Source organism: Talpa occidentalis, unplaced genomic scaffold (assembly GCF_014898055.3).
Source record: "Talpa occidentalis isolate TD23 unplaced genomic scaffold, MPIMG_talOcc4v2.1 talOcc4.7, whole genome shotgun sequence".
Classification (NCBI taxonomy): Eukaryota; Metazoa; Chordata; class Mammalia; order Eulipotyphla; family Talpidae; genus Talpa; species Talpa occidentalis.
In genome coordinates, this window is record NW_023605083.1 from 135,404,872 (window position 1) to 135,425,085 (window position 20,214).

Consider the following 20,214-nt stretch of genomic DNA (forward strand, 5'->3'; position numbering starts at 1 on the left):
GTAGGTGGAGCCTCGGGGCTAGAGGGCGCGGCTGGGATCCAGGAGGGCCACAAGTGGGAGGGGGGCTTGGGGGCCTTCGCAGGGGAGGGGCCTGAGCCCGGAGCTGCACGTGGAGCTGCCCTCACCACCTTCTTTCTGCCCACTGCCACCAGCGCTGCGCCCTGGACAGGCAGCCTCCAGAAAGGCGCTTTGCCCCAGACAGCAAATGCAGGTGACACTCAGCTCACCCCCTCAATAGAAGGGTGCGGGACAGCAGGACCCCACTTCCTCGGAGGCAGTGGTGGAGTTCAGGACGCAGTCTGGGGCTGGTGAAACCGGAGCCCCCACCAGGAGCCGGCGACCCACACCCCACCCGGCCCTGGGGCACCCTCCCCACCTGATTGGAGATTTCAAGGCTGACGCTCCTCCCGGCTGGCCCCACGCGCGAGCTCCAGCACCCCCGCCAGCCCCTCACCCCTGCCGCAACGTCCTTTCCGGGGAAGCACTTCAACGCGGTGGCGCAAGGACTGGCCCACCCCCCACCTGGGGTGGTTGGGGGCTCACCTAGAGCACTCACCCCCCCAGGCCCTGCCACTTGCCAAATGGGCCCATGAAGCCTTCCCCGAACCCCAAGTCCACTGCTACCTCGGCACTTTCCTCTACATTCCGACTGCAGCCCTTACCCCATTAGCACCCCTAGGAGAACACACAGCACAGTTAAAACGGTGCTCGGGCCTCAGGGGTTACCCGCGGCGGCAGGCCCCGCCCCCACGGCGGCCGGCTCCTCCCCGCCCCGGCGGCAGGCCCCGCCCCGGCGGCAGGCCCCTCCCGGCGGCAGGCCCCTCCGATGCCCGTCAGACAGCGCCGTCGGGGCCAGGGGCAGCACGGCGCCTGCGCGGGGCGCCGCCGGAAGTGACGCCACGGAAGGCGCCGGCGCCGCGGCATGGCGGAGGAGGCGTCGGGACGGCCGCCCCAGGAGACACTGTCGCTCTGGAAACGGTAACGGGGCTGGCGGGTGCGCAAGATCCGGAGACGGGGGCGGTGCGGCCCGGCGCGGGCCTCCGACCTCGCCCCGCTCCGGCTGTGGCGCGGCGGGCCCGCGTCCGCTTCCGGCGCGGAGGCGAAGGGGCCTTCGGGAGTCGTAGTCCGCGGGGGGGCGCGCCCGCTGCCGGCTCCGCGCGGGGGCGCGGGCGGGGGGCCGGGGGGCGCCCCGCGGCCCGGGGGAGGCCGCGCGGGGCCCTCAGACGCGTGTCTGCCGCAGGGAGCAGGCCCGGCTGCGGGCGCGCGTGGTGGCCCGGGACACCGAGGCGTGGCAGCGGGCCCCCGCCTTCGCGGGGCTGCGCAGGGTCGGGGGCGTGGACGTGTCCTTCGCGCGCGGCGACCGCGCCCGCGCCTGCGCCTCGCTCGTGGTGCTCAGCTTCCCCGCGCTCGAGGTACCGCGGGCGCGCGAGGCCGCGACTGCCGTCCCGGGGTGGCCCCGGCCCCCGCCGTCGGCTCGGGCTGCCCGGCGCCGTGGCGCCCCCCGCCGCCCAGCCCGGAGCGCGGGCGCGGCGGCTCCGCCTCGGGCTTGCCCGGCCCCTGCTGGCTGCGCCTCCCGGCCCTGGGGGGACCGCGCTGCGCCCCGCGCCCGGGGTCGCCCCGGCGCCGTCCCTTCTGCTTGTCCCGACAGCGAATGAGACCTTGTCACCGCCGGGTCCGCTCACGACGCTTGACCTCGTGGTCGGCGGGTGCCCGGAGGAGCCCGAAAGACCCTTCGGGCTCTGTTCCTGCGCCGGGCAGGGGGGCTCCGCGCCCCCCAGCTGCGCCCGGCCGGCGGGGATGGGCCCGCCCCGGCTGGAGAGTCTGGCCGCCCCGCCCCTGTCGGTCCTCCGCTGGCCGGCCTGGTCGGGAGCGGGAGCTGCTCTCAGGCCTCTCTCCTCGCCCGGGGTGGCGCCGTCGGCTCCCTGCTGCCGTGCCCTCCCGCCGGGCAGGAGCCCGTCTTCCTGCCGCAGGTCAGCCCTGCCGGGTGCCTGGCGCGTGGAAGGCTCGGGAATAGACAGGCGACCTATGGCAGCCGGAGTCAGCCAGCAGCTCCCGAGGCCTTGGCGCTCCTCACCCGCCGCCTCCGCCAGGCCCTGCGGCGGGTCACAGGCGTCCCTCTGCGCCCATCCACGCGGAGTCCGCTCCTGGGGTGTGGTCAGCATTGGGCTCAGACGCTCTGGACGGTCTGGTACGGGGTCCCCACGTGCCCAGCCGCACGTCTGCGCCCCAGAATCTCCTGGAGCATGTCTAGAAGTGGGTTCCGCAGGCCCTTTCCCGGAGGCAGGACCTGGGGTCCTGGCTGCCCAGGGCTCAGAGGCGCAGTCAGGTGTGCGGGGGGCGCAGGTGAGGGGTATCTTAGGGTGTTATGTTCTGGGTCAGGTCGTGGCGACGGTTGCTGCTCTGGAGCCCTGCACCTCAGACAGGTGACCGGCGGTGAAAGGGACCCCTCAATAAAGTTATCTTTCAAGAGGTGACTCCAGAGCCCCCCACTCACCAGAGAAGGTTCCCCAGAGCACGACCAGGACATCGGCCTGATGAACAGCCCCCTGGATCCGGGTCCGCCCTCTGACCAGGAATCCTTGGCCCGCGCCCCTCCCGCAGCCCCCACGCAGCCTCCAGGGCACCGCCGGGTGTTCTGTTCCAGTGGCCAGGGAGTCCCTGGGGCTGCCTGCGGCCGTCGAGGCCTTGGGTGGCAGAACACGGCCCCGCCGAGCCCCCGCTGGCGCGCACCCGACCCCCGGCCACTCCGTGCAGGAGTTTCCGCTGAGGCGGCCCGGCTGGGGAGCTGGAGCGCGTCCTTCACAGCTGCAGGCGCTTGAGGGGCCTGCGGGCCGGGGCCAGCCTGGAGGTGCTACTCGCGGAGGAGACACAGGGGCTTCCTTCCCTCCCGGGAGACTCCATGAGTGTGACCACGCCGCGCCGGGAGCCTTGGTCCATGGGGGCTACTTCATCGCCTGCCCCTGTCGGTGGGGGCGTGTGTGGGCAGCTCCCCTCGGCCCCCGGCCGCTCCCGAGCGCGACCTCCGTGGGCACATGGCGGTAGCACAGCTAAGGCCGTACCCGCCTGGCCCTGCGCCCTGGGTCAGCCCTGGGTCTTGTGGCCGGGGGCGGCTCCCTCCCGGCGGGCCGGGGCTGTGGGGTGGGCCCTCGCGGGCTTGGTTTCGCGCGAGCTTCTCTTTCCTTCCGTTTCTCTGTCAGCTCATTCATGGCCTCCAGCTCTTGGGCCGTTTCTGTCCGGAGTTCGAGTTCAAGGCCAGAGTGGGGACTGCGGGCCGCGGGTGGGGGTGGGGGCGGGGTTCCCGCTGCCGCGCCTGTGTTCAGCCCGCCGGAGGGTGGGGCCGCTTCCCCGCAGCCGCGTCCCCGGGAGGCAGAGGCGCTGGTGCTCTTGTTTCTGAAGGGCCCCGGCTGTGTCCCCTCGCCGACCCCTGGGCCCCCTGCTCTGCAGAAGCAGCGTCTTCCCCGACCCCGTGGCCCAGCGCAGCGCACAGGGCTCGGTGCCCCTGGCGAGAGATGGGCCCCCGGCGTGGGCCCAGCCCCTTGTCATCGCCACTTCCTGGGGCTGGACGTCCAGACAGAAGTGGCCGCCACCATCCCGGAGACCCCGGCCATGCCGGGCCTTCCCCCGCCGGCGTAGCGGCGGTCGGGCCGTGTCTGTCACGGTCGGCCGCCCTGGGGTCACGGGCCCGGGTTCCGTGGCTTGTGGAAGGGGAGCCCCCCCGAGGCAGGGCCGCTGGAGACCCGAAAGCCCCCATCCGGGCGAAGACCCGCTGGGCCTGCGCTCTGAGCCGGCCCCTTCAGTGCCTCACGGGCGCGCGCAGGGCCGACCCCGCCACGCTGCCAGGGCTGTGCAGTTTGGGGAGCAACCGGCCAGGGAGGCCCCAGAAAGGGAGCTGTCTTGGCAGCTCTGGGGTCTAGCTCCTGGCCGTGTGGGCTCCCCGACCCGCCCAGGCCGGCCTCCTCCAGTTCCCACAGGGCCTCCCTGAGCAGCTGCAGCCCGCGTCTCCAGCCCCAGCGCCGCCTTTCTCTCTCGGCGCCCTCGCGGGGCCCGCCTTGCCCTCCCGGCCCTGTCAGCGCCCAGCTGGGTGGCCTCTGCTGGAGCTTTGTCCTCCCCGGGCCCCAGGCGGAGCCCTGCTGTGCTCCAGGGCAGGCGGGCCTTGCTCTTCCTGCCAGACCCTCCTGCTGGCCCCGGGGGCGGAGGCGGGGAGGGGAGCCGGGGCTCAGGGGGCCGCAGCGAGGGCGTTGACCGCGGAAGGGCTGGCGGGTGCTGGCGGGTGCGGGGCGAGGGCCGCGCCACCGTGACCTGGCGCCTGGTGGCAGGTGGTGTATGAGGACTGCCGCATGGTCAGCCTGACGGCCCCCTACGTGTCGGGCTTCCTGGCCTTCAGAGAGGTGCCCTTCCTGGTGGATGCCGTGCAGAGGCTGCGGGAGAAGGAGCCCCACCTCATGCCCCAGGCAGGTACCGGACGGGCTGGAGCAGCCAGGAGCCAGCCCAGGGGCGGGGCGCACACGCGCATGACGTCGCTGTGGTCCTTCCAGGTTCTTCTTGTGGATGGAAACGGGGTGCTCCACCACCGAGGTGATTCTGCCCCCGAGATGGCCTGTGGGCCGGGCCGGAGTGCTCGCTGCCCGCTGTCACCGCGCCCTGCCTGGCCCTCCGCCTCAGCCCAGCCCCCGCCTCCCGGGCCTTTCCTTGCCAGCACCCCACTCAGTAAAGCCCCCCGCTCCTCCTCGCCCATCTCTCCTGCCTGCCCCGGCCCCAGCAGGCGCTGGCCCATCTCTGAGTGCCGCATCCAGCACCATGCCCAGTGGGCCTTCCCCCCCATGCGCGTCCACATCCTGCAGCCCTGCCCAGTCCAGCGGGCCAAGGACACTGTACCCCCTACCCCAGCCTTGGGTGGGAGGGCTGAGGGGCACAGGCTGTTCCCCTCAGACAGGCCGGGGTGGGGGCAGCTGGGAGGAGCATGTGGCCCCAAGCTGAAGAGGGCAGGTGCAGTGTGGGCCGCCTGGCGGGAGCCCCAGCATGTGGGCATTTGGAAGCAGAGGCCGGACAGTGGCCCCACGGGGGACGGAGAGTGGAAGGTGCCAGAAAACAGAAGCGGTATCGGAGCTCCCTCGAGTTTCTCAGTTGCCGGGGAAGGCCGGGTCCTCTTGGTGCAGTGAGCTCCAGGGCGCCGGCCGAAGCAGGGCCGGCCCTCCGAAGCCTGTCCCCAGCCCTCCTGCCCAGGGCGAGGTCCCGCGTGCCCCACCCCTCCCCTCCACATTGCCAGCTTGCGCCCCGCCTCACCCTTTGTCCCTGCAGGTTTTGGGGTCGCCTGCCACCTGGGCATCCTCACGGACCTGCCCTGCATTGGGGTGGCCAAGAAGCTCCTGCAGGTGGACGGGCTGGAGAACAACGCCCAGCACAAGGAGCGGGTAGGGCCGTCTGCGCAGCCTGGGACTCGAGGGCACCAGGCGCAGATGGCCTGGCTGGGTGCTGTCCGTGGGCTCCTCAGTGGGCTGGGCGCTGCCTGTTCACCCCGTCCTGGGGGCCGCTGAGAACGACCCTCCTCTGTGTGCCCCTCCCTCCTGGATTCCTGCTGGCTTCAGCTTCCGGCCGCCTGCGCGTTCCCAGCCCTCGGGTTCTGTGCCCTCCTGCCCCGGCCTCCAGGCCCTGCTGGGCTCCCCACGTCCTGGCACCTGCCTCTTAGGGTGGGCACTGAGGGCGCGGCAGCCACCTTCCCTGAAGCAGGCCCCAGAGCCAGCTCTCCCATCAGCTAGTCTCTGTGCCCACAGCCCCCTGGGCCCTGGCCACCCCTCCCAGGCCCACCATCCATGAGCAGGGGGAGCAGCGCGCTCAGGGGCTTGCAGCGGTGGACAGGGTGGGAGTGCTGCCAGGCTCCTGCGGGCCGGGCAGCCATGTCCTGCCGGGGGATTGAGCTTCAAAGACCGCCGGCCTGGCATCCCCAGGAGACATCCCCGAGGCTCTTCCTCTTTGCAGATTCGCCACTTGCGGGCGGGAGGAGACACATTCACGCTCACGGGTGGCTCTGGGGCCGTCCTGGGCATGGTGAGTGGCCTGCCATGCCCCCCGCATGTGCCACACGCATGAACCGCGCCAGCCCCCACCACCCCTCCTCCTGCGGCCGAGAGGCGACTGCCCCTTCATTTTCTCCACCCCAGCCCCAGGGGGCTCCTGTGGAACTCACCCACTGCCCCCACTCCCTTCGGCCACCCCAAGACACCCTGTAGGCTCCAGCTGCTGCCCCATCCTGGCCCCCATCCCCGCTGACCCGGTGGCTGGGCCCTCAGGCACGTCCCCCCAGCGCCCTGACCCGGCCTTCCTTGTCCCAGGCCCTGAGGAGCCACGACCACAGCACTAAGCCCCTCTACGTCTCGGTGGGCCACAAGATGAGCCTGGAGGCGGCCGTGCGGCTGACCCACGGCTGCTGCAGGTTCCGGATCCCGGAGCCCCTGCGCCAGGTGGGTGGGCCGCCGGCAGGGGGTGGGCATCCCCGCCATGTGGTCTGGCCCTGCTGCCCCTCCGCGCCTCCCGGGCTGCAGTGCCGTGGACGGCCACCAGGTGGCAGCAGCGGCCTGAGGCTGCGGAGCTCTGGGGGCCGGTCCTGCTCCCGCCAGCCTCAGCCTCCCGCTCCCCACTCGGGCCTCTGCCGCGTGCGCGGGCACCCTGTGTGACCCGCCCGGGCCCCGGGCCCTCGCCCAGCCTCCCTCTGTCGTGCGGGCCGGCGAGGCTGGTCTGCCCCCTCCTTGCGGTGGGGCGGCCTCCGAGGGCCTCGAGCTCTGGCCGGGGCAGGACTGGCCGGCCCCGGAGAAGGGGCTGTGAATCCCCGGTCGGTGCCCCCGCCCCCCATCGTTCCTGGAAGTGGGGTGCAGGCCCATCCGGCGGCATTGGCTGTTTTCTTCCTGGGCCCGCGCTCCTGCCCACATGCCTCTGACTTCACGCCCAGACTCTGCTGGAAACTTGGAGAGGCGGGTGGCGCCTGCTCTCTCCCAGGCCTTTGGGCCAAGGAGGCTGCCCCTGGTGCCAGGCCTGGGCTTGCTCCTGCCGGGAGGGGAGGGCGGCTGCGGGGGGCAGGGGGTGTGGCATTGCCTCCCAGGGCGCCACCCCCCAGAGCACCCCTGCCCACCCTGTGCACGCACCTGTTTTCTGAAGGGGGGACCATCAGGAGCTTCCCGTGCTGTGGTCCTGAGGCTGCGACCGGTGTGGGGAGTCCAGGCAGCACCGTCCTGGGTCAGCCCAGTCCCACCCGCGGCCCACAGGCTCACTTCCTCTCCCAGACCGGGGATGGGGTGGTGGCTGACGCTACTCGGGAGACAGATGACGAGCCCCAAGTGGCAACACATGGCTGGGCTGGGAGGCTTCTGGGAGGAGGAGGTTTCAGCAGAGAAACGCTGGACCCAAGCAAAACCTTAAGGCTGAGGAGTGCTGGCGGCTCCAGCTGAAGGGCGGGGCGGGACCCCCAGCCCGTGCCCTCAAGCTGGAGCCAGAGGGGCTGCCTCCCGCCCACACGGCTCCCTGGGCATTCTGGGGGACAGGGACAGTCCACCCCACAGGGGCTTGTCCAGAGGCCGGCTGGGGTCCGGCCACCACATCTCACTGAGCCCTCCCTCAGGCTGACATCCGCTCCCGAGACTACATCCGCAGGACCCTGGGTGCCCCCGCGCCGGCCCTGGAGAGGTGAGGCTTGGCAGGGCCACTTCTGGGGCTCAGTCTCTCCGTACTGAAGCTGCAGGCTGGTGGGGGGGGATGCAGGACACCCGGGGCCCACCTCCCCCCAGAGCTGCCCCCATGAGGCACCCCCCCCGCCACGAGACTGGCCACGGGCTCTGGAGAGGGGTATCCAGATCAGCTGGGGCTTCAGCCCCCAGCCTTGCACCGCTCACTGTGTTGTGTGCTCCGTGCCTCAGTTTCCCCATCTGTGCGGCAGGTGCAGTGATTGTCCCATAGCCGTCACGTGGCAGGAGCCCGGCACAGTGGCATAGGGCCAGGCTGTGGTGGGCCTTGATCCTCACACTCCTGCCAGGGACAGCCCCTCGGCTGCAGACAGGTCTTCCGTGGCCCTTTTGGCAGAGGAGGCTGGGGCACAGGGCTGGGCCGTGGCATGTGGAATCCCAGCCCAGCCTTCGCACCTGCCCACACCCTAGCAGGGCACCCAGGCCAGAGCTGCCCAGCCCTGCCCAAGCTGCTCCTCCAGGCCCTGCTGCTTGAGACCCCGGGGAGTTGTGGCCGGGACCCTCACCACTCCTGGGCGGTGCGACCTGGCTAGCCAGAGGGACCCCTGCTCCACCAGCAGCCTGAGGGTCCAGGGCAGCTGTGGCTCCCAGGGCCCCCAGGGGAATCGCCGGGGCTGCTGGTGCTGGGCTGGCTCTGACCTTTCCCACTGACCCTGCCCCTTGTCATCAGCAGGAGCCAGAAGCCACAGAAACCAAAAGGGAGCCCCAAGGGAGGCTCAGGAGAGCCAGCAGGTGAAGGGAGGCCCCCCCAGCCCGCTGTCGAGGCCCCAGGCTGGACCGGAGAGCCGCAGACCCAGGCGCCCAGCAGCAGGAGGGCGAGGGCGGCAGGTCTGGAGCAGAGCCGACCCCCTGAAGACCCTCGGCCACCCCCCACTGGGACAATGACCCACCCTCCGGAGGGGCAGGGCCCCCACAGCTAGTGGAGCCCAGGCCCTGGGGCACAGCCTGCCACACCCTCCTCGGGTGAAGCAGGCACCACACTGCCCTTGGGCGCCCCGGGGCAGCTCCGGGTTGCCGGCAGCAGGCAGAGCCGGACTCCAGGGCGTGTGCCGGGCCCCGCGTGCGCGCCGTCCCCCCCAACCCCCCCCACCCCGCGGTTGAACACGCGCTGCTGCGCCTCCTGTGCTTTGGCCTGTTGTCAATTTTATACCCGCCCAGCCGCACCGGTCACTTCCGTTCTCCTCGGTGTCGAGAAGGAGCGGGGTGCGCGACCCTGCCCCCAACACGCTCTGGCTCGCCTCGCCCCTGGTGCCCCAGCGCTGCCCGGGGCCACACCCCTGCTTTGTCAGGTTTGGGGAAATTTGCCGGAAGGTGGGGGGGGCCTCATCTGCCAAGCTGGGCTTCACACTCTGAACCCCAGGATGCAGGCCGGGCAAGGGCTGGGCAGACCGGGCCGTGCCAAGCGTCCAGGTCCTGGAGACTCGGGGATGTCTACAGCACCCCCGGCCCTCGCGGGAGCGGAGTCACGGGCGCCGCGGCTTCTCCCGCCCCGCGTCAAGGTCGTCCAGCCCCGGCGAGGTTCGGCTCCCGGCTGAGTCACACGCGTTGTCTGGGGGCCCCGTCGCCTCCGCCCGCTCCCCTGGGGGGGGTCGTCTGACAGGGCCGCCGTGATAGCGCTGCCGTGGGCCCCGAGTTCTGGGTGGGTTTCTGCCCCGGTGCCCGGGTAAACAGCTCGGCGTGGAATTGCTGGGTCTTTGGTGATTCTGGGCTTGACTTTCAGGGGAGCAGCCAGACTCTTCACGGGGGCCGAGCCATCCGGTGTCCCCACAGGGCACAGCGCGCAGGGTCTGCGCCCCTCGCCGGCACCTGCCTCTCCGCACCCCTGCTGGCTGCTCGCGCCCTCCCCTAAGAAGTGTCTGCTCAGGCCTCTGCCCGGCCAGCACCGGGTTGTCCGCCCTGTCGGGGCGCTCGCGTGCGTCCTGGCGCCAGCCCCTGCCAGCTGCGGAACTGACAGACGCCCCCACGTGTCGCGTCTTTGCGCCCCCTGGATGTGGTCCCTTGACTCACGGGAGCTTAGCGCGGTGGGGCCGCTCTTGCCTTTCCGGAGGGCACCCGACGCGGCCTGCGCTGGCCTCCCGGGGCCCTGGGCGCGCCTGGAGCAGGGCCTCCGTCTGCTGGCGCCGCTGCGGTCTCCCCGGGCCCCGGGGATGTGGGTCGGAGCTCGCCCCTGCCCACCTCTGACCGTGTGATGCTGGCCCCGGCGGGGGTGGGGAGCACCTCCCCTGGGCGGCTTCCCCAGCTCTGTCTGCGCTGACCCCCCGCCCCCCGCCTTGTGTGCTGGGAGCCTCCATCTCGTCCGCGGCGCCCGGGTGGCCACAGTTACTCCTGATCCTTCCTCTTTCTGCCAAGCGGAGGGCGGTGGGCCCACTCCCACCCCGACGTTCGTCAACCGGGTTTCCGTTTTTCCGGCTCAGCCTAGTCCTGAGTGGCTTCCAAGGCGGCCTCGCGCCTCCCCAGAGGCCCCAGCCGTGACCGCTTGGTGAGCAGCTGGGGGCGCAGTCCCAGGGATGGCAGAAGGGGCATGTCACCCTCTTGACGTGCTTCTGACCCTCCCCAAGCAGACAGGCCCCCAGGGGTGCGAATCCCATCCCACCCCTTGATCCAGGCCCACCGGGGCCTTGGCTGAGGGCCTGCCTCAGGGTGGTGGGTTGGGGGCGGAGGTGGTGCGAGCCTCCAGCCCAGCCAGGTCGGGGTGACGAGGAGAGCCCAGCGTCCACACTGCAGGCATCGGGGTGCAGCCCACGGCTTCTAGACGGTGGGGGCGGGGGTGCAGGGGCCAGGGTGGAGACAGGGCCAGATGGGGACTGGGTGGGCACGGTGGCCACTCAAAGGAGACCCAGAAAGTGGGGCGGGGGGGCTGAGCGGGTGGGAAGGAGCAGCCTAAGCTCCCCCACCCCTGGGGCCCTGCCCCACTCCCTCGCTCAGGCGCAGGAGGGCACGGGAGCCCTAAGTGTGCAGGCTTCTCGGCTCCTTCCCACAGAACCTTAAAAATAGGGCTAAGATGACGTCCGTCTCCGTTGGCCACAGCCCGCCCCAGGGCCGAGAACAGGGCTGGAGCCGCTCAATAATTCACGTCGGCAGAGACTCCCTGTGCACGGCCCCTGCGCCTGCCCGGGGCCGCCGTCAGGTGGAGAGAGGCTGCCGATGCAGGCCCACAGCCTCGGGGCTCCCCCTCAGGACCCCGCCAGTCCGCCCTTCGCTCTCCTTCCCAGGCAACCAGGAGCGGGAAACCACCGGGATTGGGAGTGGCCAGGGCCAGACCCCAAGGAGGAGGCCCAGGCTGGCCCGAGGTCCCCACTGCTCCGCTCGTCGGGCCTCCGCCTGATCCTGCTCCTTGGGCCCTTCAGCCACGCTCCTGGGTCCCAGCCGCTCAGGTCCCAGTGGGAGCTGTGGCTCCCGGGGGCGCAGCCTGACCTTCGGGCTCTGTCTCCCTGCCGCCTCCGCGAGGGCCCAGAGGGGCTTCCAGGGCTCCCTGACCTGTGGGAGGGGCTCGGGTGAGGATGCCGAGCCCCGGGTTCCAGCCCAAGGCCTCCGGGCGCGCAGGCTCTGTGCCGGGGTGAGCCCCTCGCCTCTCCCCTCGGCGCTGGGATTGGAGGGCCGGTGTCTCGGGGAAGCGGTGGTGCCTGGGGCAGGAGGGAGGTGTCCGCTGCGGTGCCCAGCAGCCTGGCCCACGCTCCCCTGTCCCAGCTGCACACACCCTTCCCCCACCCGGCCGGCCCCAGGCTGGAGGCAGCGGGGTGCTGTAGGGACCCTTGGGGGAGCCTGCACTTGCTGGGGCGGGGGCCACCCAGCCAGGGATGGCTCAGCCCAGCAGCCGCCCCGCTGCACTGCCCTGGCCAGGCCCTGTGTGGAGTTTCACCAAATCGTTAATTAAAAGCACAGACAGGCGTGCGGCAGCGCCGACCCCCAAATGAACGGTGCGATGACCAGGCGAGGTGTCCGGGAATGATGGAGCGAGGCCCGCGGTCCCCAGCTCGCCGCCGGAGCCCGGGGCCACTGCTCAGTGTCCCGTCACGTGGTTGCCGGCGGCGGCGGCTGCGGGGCCGGCCGTGGGGCAGCGTGGGCATCAGGCGGAGGCCGGGGCACGGCTGTCACTGGACGGGGCTGGGCCCTCTCTCCGTGCCCTCCCCGCCCGACAGGAGAATCCCAGGGGCAGGGAGGGCTTTCCTGGCCTTAATGGCCTTGTGTTTGGGGTTTGGTTTATTTTCTTTGTGCTCATTAGTTACTTTCCCCCCGAGCCCTGCCCTGGAAAGCGAAATCTTTTGGTCGATGAAAACATCAGGCCGCTACAGATTGCGTTTTCTCCGGGCCCGTGGCCGCCAGCCTCCAGGATGGCCCCCGTGACCCGGGTCCGTTGACCACACGGAGCCCGGTGGGCCTGGACAGCCTGTGCAGGTGCAGATTGGGGGGGGGTCACTTCCGACACGAGGCCTTGATGGCCCCCGCCTCCTCCCTTCACCCGCCCCTGCCCCCGACGGGCTGGTGAGGCCGTCCACCACCAGCTCGGCACACCCTGGCTCACACCGCGCTCCAGACGGCCGTGAGTCCTGATCTGTGGGTGTCTGAAGCGAGAACTCTCCAGTCACCCGGGATGAACCAGTTCACACCACCCTACCCCACGGCAGGTGTGTGTCCGCTCCCCAGGGGCAGAGCTGGCTGGTGGCTGCGCTCACCCGCCCGCCCTCTCTGCGGCAGGTCCCAGGAGCCTCCCTGTCCCCAAGGCCCTGCTGACACCCCGGGACCACACCCGGCTCTGCCCAGGCTTCAGCCACAGGCCCCAGGCATCACTGACGGGGGGCTGGAGTGGGGACGTGTCCAACCTGGAGCCCGAGGGGGAGTCGGCCCCCACCCACTGTATGGGGAGGGGGTGCCTCAGTGGAAAGCCAGCCCCGTGCCGGGAAGGCACACCCACCTGGGGCACCGAGGTGGGCACTGATGGCTGTGGCGGCTCTCCGGGTGGCTCCGGTCTCGGACACAGCTCCCAAGGCCCGTCGGGCCTCCTGGCCTCCGCCTCGGTGCCGGCGGGGCTCGGCCACCAGGCGTCTGCTGGTCACCTGCAGCTCTCTCTGGGCACGAGCACCGGCAGCCGGGCGGGGCGGGCACACCAGGGTCTCCACAGCAGCCCACTCGGGACTGAGCTTGGGAAACGCCAGCTGAATCCATCCCACGCAGCCGGGGCGGCCAGTCGTCCCCAAGCTTCATCCCTCCGCCCCGGCCTCCAGCGGGGCCCGGGCGTCCTCGGACACGGGGCTGGTCTCCGTCTCCCCGACGCCCATCCCCGCAGCGCCTGCCTGTGCAGACGTTCGCGGTCACCCGCTGGGTGAGGCTGAGCCAGGCACTGCTGGTTGGGGTGGGGCCGCCGGGCGGGGGAGGAGAGACCAGTGCCCACGACTGGGTGGTCTCTGGAGGACCCAAGGTGGGCAAGGGCGCCCTCGGGGGCCCTTGAAGCGGGTCACTTCTGGGGAGGGGCGCGTGGGGGAGGGTGCAGGGACAGGTCTCGGGAAGAGGGTGCGGCAGGCGCCAGGCACCAGCCTGGACTCGGAGCAGCTCCTGGGCCCAGTGCTCGGCGCCCCTGGCCAAGAACCGCCGGCTGCGCAGGTGGTGGCCGCACGCAGCTGAGGGCGTGGGGTGGCTTCTGCAAGCCCCTGAGCCTCGGCGTCCTTGCCTGTAAGCAGGGGTGGGGGCCCCTGTTCCCGGGAGGGTCGTGAGGAGGAGCGAGCAGCCCAGAGGGGCACTGGCTGAGTCACCCCCTCCACAGGTTGAGGCCTGGGCCCCGACCCACCAACGGTGGTCCATGGAGCCTGTGCTGGAGGAGAGAGCAGGGCGAGGCTGCGGCCCGGCAGGAGAAGGGTGTCCTGAGGAGGTGGCACCGGCAGGCCAGGGCACCTGGGCAGCGAGAGGCTGCGGGCAGGTGGGGGCTCTGGCCACGCCCAGGGTCACCTGCCCGCCCGTGGGTTCTGCCTCTGTTGTCAGGCAAGCCCTGGTGCCTGGGGAGCGTCCCTCCCGATGAGGCCCCGTGCTGCCCCCGCCCCGCCTGTGCTCGGCCCCCGGCCCGCTGCTGTGGTGGGTGGCCCTGCACCCGTGGGTGCCCCACACTCTGAGGATGATTGACAGCTGCCACTTCCCAGCCCCCAGCTCGAGCCTCGTGCTTATTCATGACACTGACATATGGCATCTCGGGGGGTGGGGGTCGGAGGAAGCTGCCAATTGTGAGAGCAGCGTGTCCCCATTCGAGCCCTGCTGAAGCAAAACATGCAAGACGAGGGAGCAGAGGCGGCCGGAGGCGTGTGCACACGGGAGTGTGTGTACGCGGGGGCCGCGGGGGCGCTGGCGGGGAGGAGCCGGCCGGGGTGACCCGTGGGCAGGACTTGGCAGTGAGCTTGAGTCCCCGTGGCTCTGGGGTCTCTGCTGAAGGGACCCGCAGGGGTCACGCCATCTGTCCCCTGCCTGGGCGGCCCGCTCCCACTAGCCCCGCACCTCCCCAAGCTCTCCCGGGGATGCCAGGCTGAAGGCCACGGGCAAGGCAGGCCGGGCAGTCCCCGCGCAGGCCGTGGGGAGGTCCCGTCCCTTCCGGAACCAGGAAGTTCTGCTAAAAGCAAGTCGGAGCCCCAGGCTCCGCTGATCTCTTCTGTTTCTGTGGGGGATGGAGGGGGCCGTGTGCACCCCATCAGTGGGGGGGGCTGCAGCCCAGAGCACAGCTGGACTCCCCTTCAGTGCTCTGCAGGGCCCCCGGGAGCTCCTCTGCGCTCCTGGAGCGGGGGGACAGACCAGAGCCCGGCCCTGCCCTCGCAGCCCTCCGCCCGCGCCGCCTCCCGGCCCCGGGGCTGCCCGCGCCTCCTCCCGGCCCCAGGGCTGCTGCCGTGCACACGAGGCTGCCGGCCCAGGCACCCGGAAGAGAGTCGGTGGTTCAGGGACGGAAGCCGGGCCCCAGGACCCCTGGCCTGCCCTGCGCCCTGCCCCCATCCACGGTGGAAGGCCGAGGGGACCAGGTGGACTGAGGGGCCCCGTGGAGGAGCCTGCGGCCGGGAGGCCAGGGCGGGCCTGGGTGGCCGAGAGGGGAGAGCTTGCCGGATTGTGGCTGCAGGTCCCCGGGGAGAGCCCTGGGCCCCCTTCCCAGGCTTTGTCCCGGGGGCAGGCCCTCGGGAGTCACCCGGGGCTTCCACCTGCCTCCGTGAGGAAGGGCACGCGGGGCCTTCCAGCCTTCCCCGGGCAGTCGGGGAGCACAGCACCCCGGCCCTCGAGGGGCAGCCATGGGCTCCCTCCCAGCAGCTGGAGCCTGCCAGGGGAGGCTCGGAGGCTGCGAGGGCAGCGCTGCCTCCCGGCCCTGGCCCTCGCGCTCAGCCTGGTGGGTGTGGGGCAGGGCGGGCTCCCCTGACCTGGCCTTGGCTGAGGGCCCCGCCCCGCCAGGAGCAGTTGCCACAGCCCGGCCCGCTGGCAGCTCGCTTCGGGCACCGCTGTGCCTGCAGGCGCCTGCTGCTGCCCGTCTGGGGCAGATGGGCTGCCAGTGAGCTAAGTGTGTGCGGGGGAAGGGGTGCCATAGGAACCCCTTCCCGCCAGGAGCGTGGGGGCGGGAGAGGCAGGCGCCCGCCAGTGGAGGAGCCTGGGAGGGAGGGGGGCTGGGATCACGTGGGCTCCTGTTCAGGGCGCGGCCCATGGTGCCCAGGCCTGGGCGAGGGGCTCACGGAATCCTGGCCCGAGGGCCGTGGGCAGGGCCGAGCAGGTGCCTCCAGGACCACTGGGCGGGGCCTTCAGCAACCCCTTGGCACGGGGGGGGGGGGGGCTGGGGGCCCGAAGCAACGAGGCTGGGTGTCTTTGGGGCGCCTTCAGGCAGCTCCTAAGCCCTGAGCCCCGGCAGGACGGGGGTGTCCTCAGCAAACAGATGCCTGCCATCTGCAGGGGCCTCCCGCCAGGCCCCGAGGGTGGGGCGGTGCCACACGCCCAGCCAGGCCACCCTGGCCGAGGGCAGCGCCCCGAGCTGCAGGGCGCGGCTTAGAGGTCAGGGTCCCACCTGCAGGCAAGGTCCCTGCGGCCACTCCAGCAGCTTCCGTAGCCCCGTCCCGGCCCGCCCGTGGCACCTCATGGCAAGAGGCGGGGGCCACCCCAGTGCAGCACCCCAAAGCCCGACCCTCTGGGCTCCGACCTGCAGGGTTCCGGGGGGCTCAAAGGGGAGGAGGAGTGTCGAGGTGGCAAGGAAGCGCCTAAGGCCACCGGCAGCCCCAGCTGCCCCAGCTGCCCACTCAGGTGCCCGAGGCTGCAGTCAGGTGGCCGAGGCTGCAGTCCCCGCGGGAGCCTGTGAGCAGAGCCGCGGCCCAGGCCTCTGTGCGGCGGCCCCTCGCCCTCCGGCTCCCGCGCCGGCCCCAGACCGCGCCCCCGCATGGGCCCTGACCGGCACCCCGGCTCGCTCCCCCCCACACCCCTTCGGAGGGCCGCCCTCCACCGCTGAGGCCCAGGGGAGGGGCCCTGCCCCCTCCCAGGGCGGCCGCCCCGCCCCCGCCCCCGCCCACCGCCCCCGAGTGACTCAGCGCCTGTGACTCAGCGTCCCCGGTGCGGAGCCGCAGCCGGAGCCGGTGCCCGATCCTTCTTCCCTTCCCCAACGTGTGACATCGCCGCGGGCCGGGGTCACGGTCTCGGCCCAGGGGCGCCTGTGGGCGGCCACGGCCTGAGGTGCGGGGGCGGCCAGGTGGCGGGACTCTGGCCCGGGCAGACCGTCACCTCCGCGCAGGGGCACCCGCCTGGCTCCGCCCGGCCCGGCCGCTCTCCCCTGGGGCCCGCGCCCCGCGTGTCGGCGGCACCCGGGCCGGGCGGTCCTGGGCAGGGCGGCCTGGAGGGCCAGAGCCGCGGTGTTCAAGGGAGCGGGAGACGGAGACGCGGCCTGTGGCCTGAGCCGTGCGGGCGAGGCGCCCCGGGCAGGGCCCCCGGAAGGCGCGTCCTGACACGCGGCGGTGCTGGAGCTCAGTGGCCGGGGCTGAGCTCCCGTCCCTGGGGAGCCAGACCCCGCCGTGGACCAGTCCAGGGTGGCGGCCGGGAGGGCACCCGGGGTCGTCTCAGGCTCGCCTGTGTGGCCTTGGGTGGGGGGGAGGGAGCCCGCGCCGCTCGCCCTCCGGCTCCGACCCGGCCTCTCAGGCTCAGTGTGGACACCGTCAGTGTCACCAGGGCGCGTCGGGAGCAGGAAAGGAGACACTTCTGGGTTGCAGGGAGTTGGAGGCCTGGGGGAAGGGGTCCCCCCCTGGGTGCTTGGGACCCAACAGGCTGTGGAGCTGCTCCTGGGCCGGGAGGCGCCGGGTGCTCGTGGCTCCTGGGGCTGGGGCAGCCCCGGCCTCGGGAAGACCCAGCAGGGCAGCAGCTGACCCCGGGCTTGGGGAGCGAGCACCGTGGGTGCCGGGCTGGGGGTCACCGGCTTCTCCCCTCTGCCACCCCCCGCCTTCCCTCCTCCCCCCGCCTGCCCGGTGTCCACCTGCCATGGACGGACTGGAAGGCGGCCCCGGGAGCTTCACCGGGGCTCAGAATGTGAAGACCTGGAGGCGTCTTTGCGGGTGGCCGGGCCAGGGCTCTTGAGAGGCCGACATGGTGGATCGAGGTGGCCCCAAGTCCAGGGTCAGTGCGGAGGTAGAAAGGCGGAGGGAGAGTCCAGACTTGGGCCTGCAGCGGGCTGGGACCAGGGGGGCAGACCCCCGTGCGGGGCCACCAGCCGCGGGGCCAAGGGTGCAGGCGGCCTGGGCAACAGAGGCCTGGGCTCGGGTGTCCCTCTGGGCTCCGCAGCTGCTGGAGACGGGTAGACACGCCCTCGGCCAGCGGTGTGGTCTCGGGGGGCTGCACCCAGCTGGGCCCGCCTCTTGTGCCCTCCCGCTTTGGGCAGAGGTCAGCTGAGGGGCGTGCAGGGGAGCTGCCCCTCCAGTGTCGGGGGCGGGACAGCGAGGCCACACCAGCCCTGTCCCTCGAGGGCGTGTGACGGGCCCTGGCTTTGGGGACGCGGGGATGTGAACCCCGGTCCCGTGAAGCGGGCCGGAGCAGGCTCTGTGGGGCCCAGCAGTCTGTGGGCACAGAAACGTCGCCGTGATGCCTCCCAGCTCAGTGCTGGGCAGGAGGTCGTGCCAGGGAGAGGGTCCAGGAAACCTTCCCCTGGACGTGCCCGGCCCGACGAGAGCCGCCCTCCGCCCCGGGCTGTGGAAGTGGGGCCGGCCCGGCCGCCAGGTGGGGTCAGACGAGGGAGGCTCACAGCTGGCCGACCCCCGGGGCAGGACGCGCCCCACTGGCCCAAGGGTGGCGACGTCCACCGTCCCCCCCCCCCACCCGCTGCTCCTCGGGGCTCCTTCCCTCTGTCCTCCTTCCTCCCCTACACCCTTCTTAGAAATGAAGTCATCTAGAAAAATAATCCAAAATAGAAAGGAAAAAAGTGAAGAAAATGGGCTTTTTCCCCTTCAAACATTTGGTGAGGCACCTCCCACGCGCATGAGTGGCCACGGGCCTGTTTTTCTAGGAGGGAGACTCAGGCTGTGCCTCTGGGGCTGAGAGCCGGCTGGGCGCCCCCTCCTCCACGGGGGGCCTGCACGGCCGCCCCTGCAGCCTGACCGGGCCCGCCCCCCAAAGCCAGAGACCCCAGACGGATGCCCTCAGCTGGAAACCCGCCGGGCCTCCGAGGAGGCCGGGGCAGGAGGGGGCGGTGGGTTCAGGCCCGGGGGGACCCTGGCTCCCGAGTGAGGCCTCCAGTCTCTCCCCCTTCCCGCTGGCCCACGCCCGGCTGCAGAGTTCTCGTTTGTTTATTTATAATTTATACTCAGCCGCTTCCAAGAAGGCGCCCGGGCACTTGCTGAAAAGCTGCTTCCGCCTGCTCAGCCTTGGGCAGGGCGCTCTGGCGCCCCTCCCGCGGCTCCCAGCCCCCCCAGCCGGCCTCTCCCGCCATTCCCCTGTGTACCCCGGCTTCCAGACAGCTTGCTTGGGATGTTCCGTGCCCTCCCCCCACGATGCCGCCTCCTGCCGATGGAAAGGGCCTGGGCGCCGGCCGCACCCTCTGGCCCCGGCTGTCTGTCTCCTGTCATGCCAGGCCGGGGCTAACCCTGTGCGGGCAGCCGCGCCCTTGACGGTGTCGTGACACCTTCGTCACCAGGGTGCCCTCGGCCCCTGGGATGGGGCTCGGGTCTGAAGGGGGTCTCGGGCACAGGTTTCCCACGTGACCGGGAGAGGCTGCAGAGGGGCTCCTGGTGAGCCCCCGCCCCAGGCCGGGGCCAGGGCACCGCCTTCCTGCCCTACTTTGGGGCGCTGCTGGCCAAGTGCGGCCCATCAACCAAGGCGGGCGGGGAGCCGGTGCTGCGCATGAGGGGGTAGGCGCGCCGAGGGGGTTCCCTGCCAGCTCAGCTGGGCAGCCTGGAGATGCCCCTGGGGGAGGGACAGGGAGGTGACCCTCCCAGGGAGAAGAGCTCCTGTCCCCACAGGACCCGGGGCCCAGGGGGGCAGCGCGGCTCGGGCTCAGCGGATGTGGGGTACACCTGGGAGGCAGCTCCCGCGCAGGCGTCTGTCAGAAGCTCCGGGCGTGAGGGCTCCAGTCCCCACGGGCTGGCCCTGCTGGGTCCCCACCTTGTGCTTCTCGTGTGAGCCTTGCCTTTGGCCCTGCCCAGCCCCACGCAGGCCCGTGCGGCTCCAGCCAGGCCACCAGCTCTGCCAGGCCAGCAGATGCCCTTCGCCCCTCCCCTGTGAAGCGCTGCTAGCCACGCCCGCCCGGCCTGTGCTGGGAGCACAGAGGACGCCCCAGGAGCATCCCGGTTCCCAACCCTGGGGGCCTGTCTGGCCAGGAGGCTTCTCCCTCTGCCCAGTCTGGGGCTCCGGCGGACTGCCCGAGGGGGCAGGGGCCGCCCACTGCTGCCACCATCCGTGGGCTTGAGGCCGCTGGCATCACCAGGCACGGCCCGGGCCCGCCCCAGCCCTCGGCCTGCCCGGCCACAGGAAGCCGCAGTGGCAGGCGATGCCAGGCAGCCGTGCCAGGGACGCTGTGCCACTTGGCGGGCACCCAGCCATGCGTGGCCTTTCCCGGTTCCGGCTCGCCTCGCCTCCGGGTTCCAGGGGACCACAGAGGCCCTGCTGTGCTCGAGGCAGACCAGATGTCCGTTCCAGGCCCGGCTGCCCGTGCCAGGAGGGCAGTGCCAGGAGGGCAGTGCCCGCGGCCGCTGCTGACACAGCCTGGACGGCGGCTTGGGGGAGAGGCGGGGAGGGTCAGGAGAGGAGCCGGGGACTCTGGAAAGAAGCGCCTGGAGAGCCCCGACGCCCGGCACCCGGCTGCCTGGCCTGCGCCCCACGAGGTCGGCAGCACGTGTCCGTCCGGCTCTCCGGGCCGCACACCCATGAGGCGCGGCCCCTGCCTGACCGTCGGCGGGGAGCGCTCCCAGGCCGGGCGGGCGCAGCCCTCGACGGGGTCTCCGCGGCCAGGGGCGCCCTGGGCGGGGTCGGGCTGGAGAGGCCGCGGGGGGGGGGGGGGGGGGCGGCCCGGGGCGGG

At 72.0% G+C, this 20,214-nt stretch overlaps 1 protein-coding gene across 6 annotated transcripts; it reads left to right on the forward strand.

Annotated features, from left to right (window-relative positions):
- Window positions 1-903: 903 nt before the first annotated feature.
- ENDOV (endonuclease V) lies at window positions 904-8,796 on the forward strand. 6 transcript variants are annotated; one of them, XM_054689283.1, is made up of 10 exons: window positions 904-978; window positions 1,241-1,412; window positions 4,317-4,451; window positions 4,536-4,575; window positions 5,299-5,411; window positions 5,977-6,045; window positions 6,330-6,458; window positions 7,150-7,227; window positions 7,610-7,674; window positions 8,401-8,796. In XM_054689283.1, the coding sequence occupies exons 1-10, from the start codon at window positions 923-925 to the stop codon at window positions 8,648-8,650; spliced, it is 1,107 nt and encodes a 368-aa protein (XP_054545258.1). In that variant the 5' UTR covers window positions 904-922; the 3' UTR covers window positions 8,651-8,796. The 6 variants fall into 6 exon arrangements, with proteins under 6 accessions (XP_054545258.1, XP_054545259.1, XP_037349862.1 ...); XM_054689284.1 differs by having other exon boundaries at window positions 8,404-8,796; XM_054689286.1 differs by lacking the exon at window positions 1,241-1,412 and adding an exon at window positions 2,380-2,470 and having other exon boundaries at window positions 958-978; window positions 8,401-8,792.
- The last annotated feature ends 11,418 nt before the right edge of the window (window positions 8,797-20,214 follow it).

Coding starts and splice junctions, on each gene's coding strand:
- ENDOV (XM_054689283.1), top strand. CDS start 923: ATGGCGGAGGAGGCGTCGGGACGGCCGCCCCAGGAGACACTGTCGCTC. Junction 1,413..4,316: donor TCAGCTTCCCCGCGCTCGAG/GTACCGCGGGCG, acceptor GCCTGGTGGCAG/GTGGTGTATGAGGACTGCCG. Junction 4,452..4,535: donor AGCCCCACCTCATGCCCCAG/GCAGGTACCGGA, acceptor TGGTCCTTCCAG/GTTCTTCTTGTGGATGGAAA.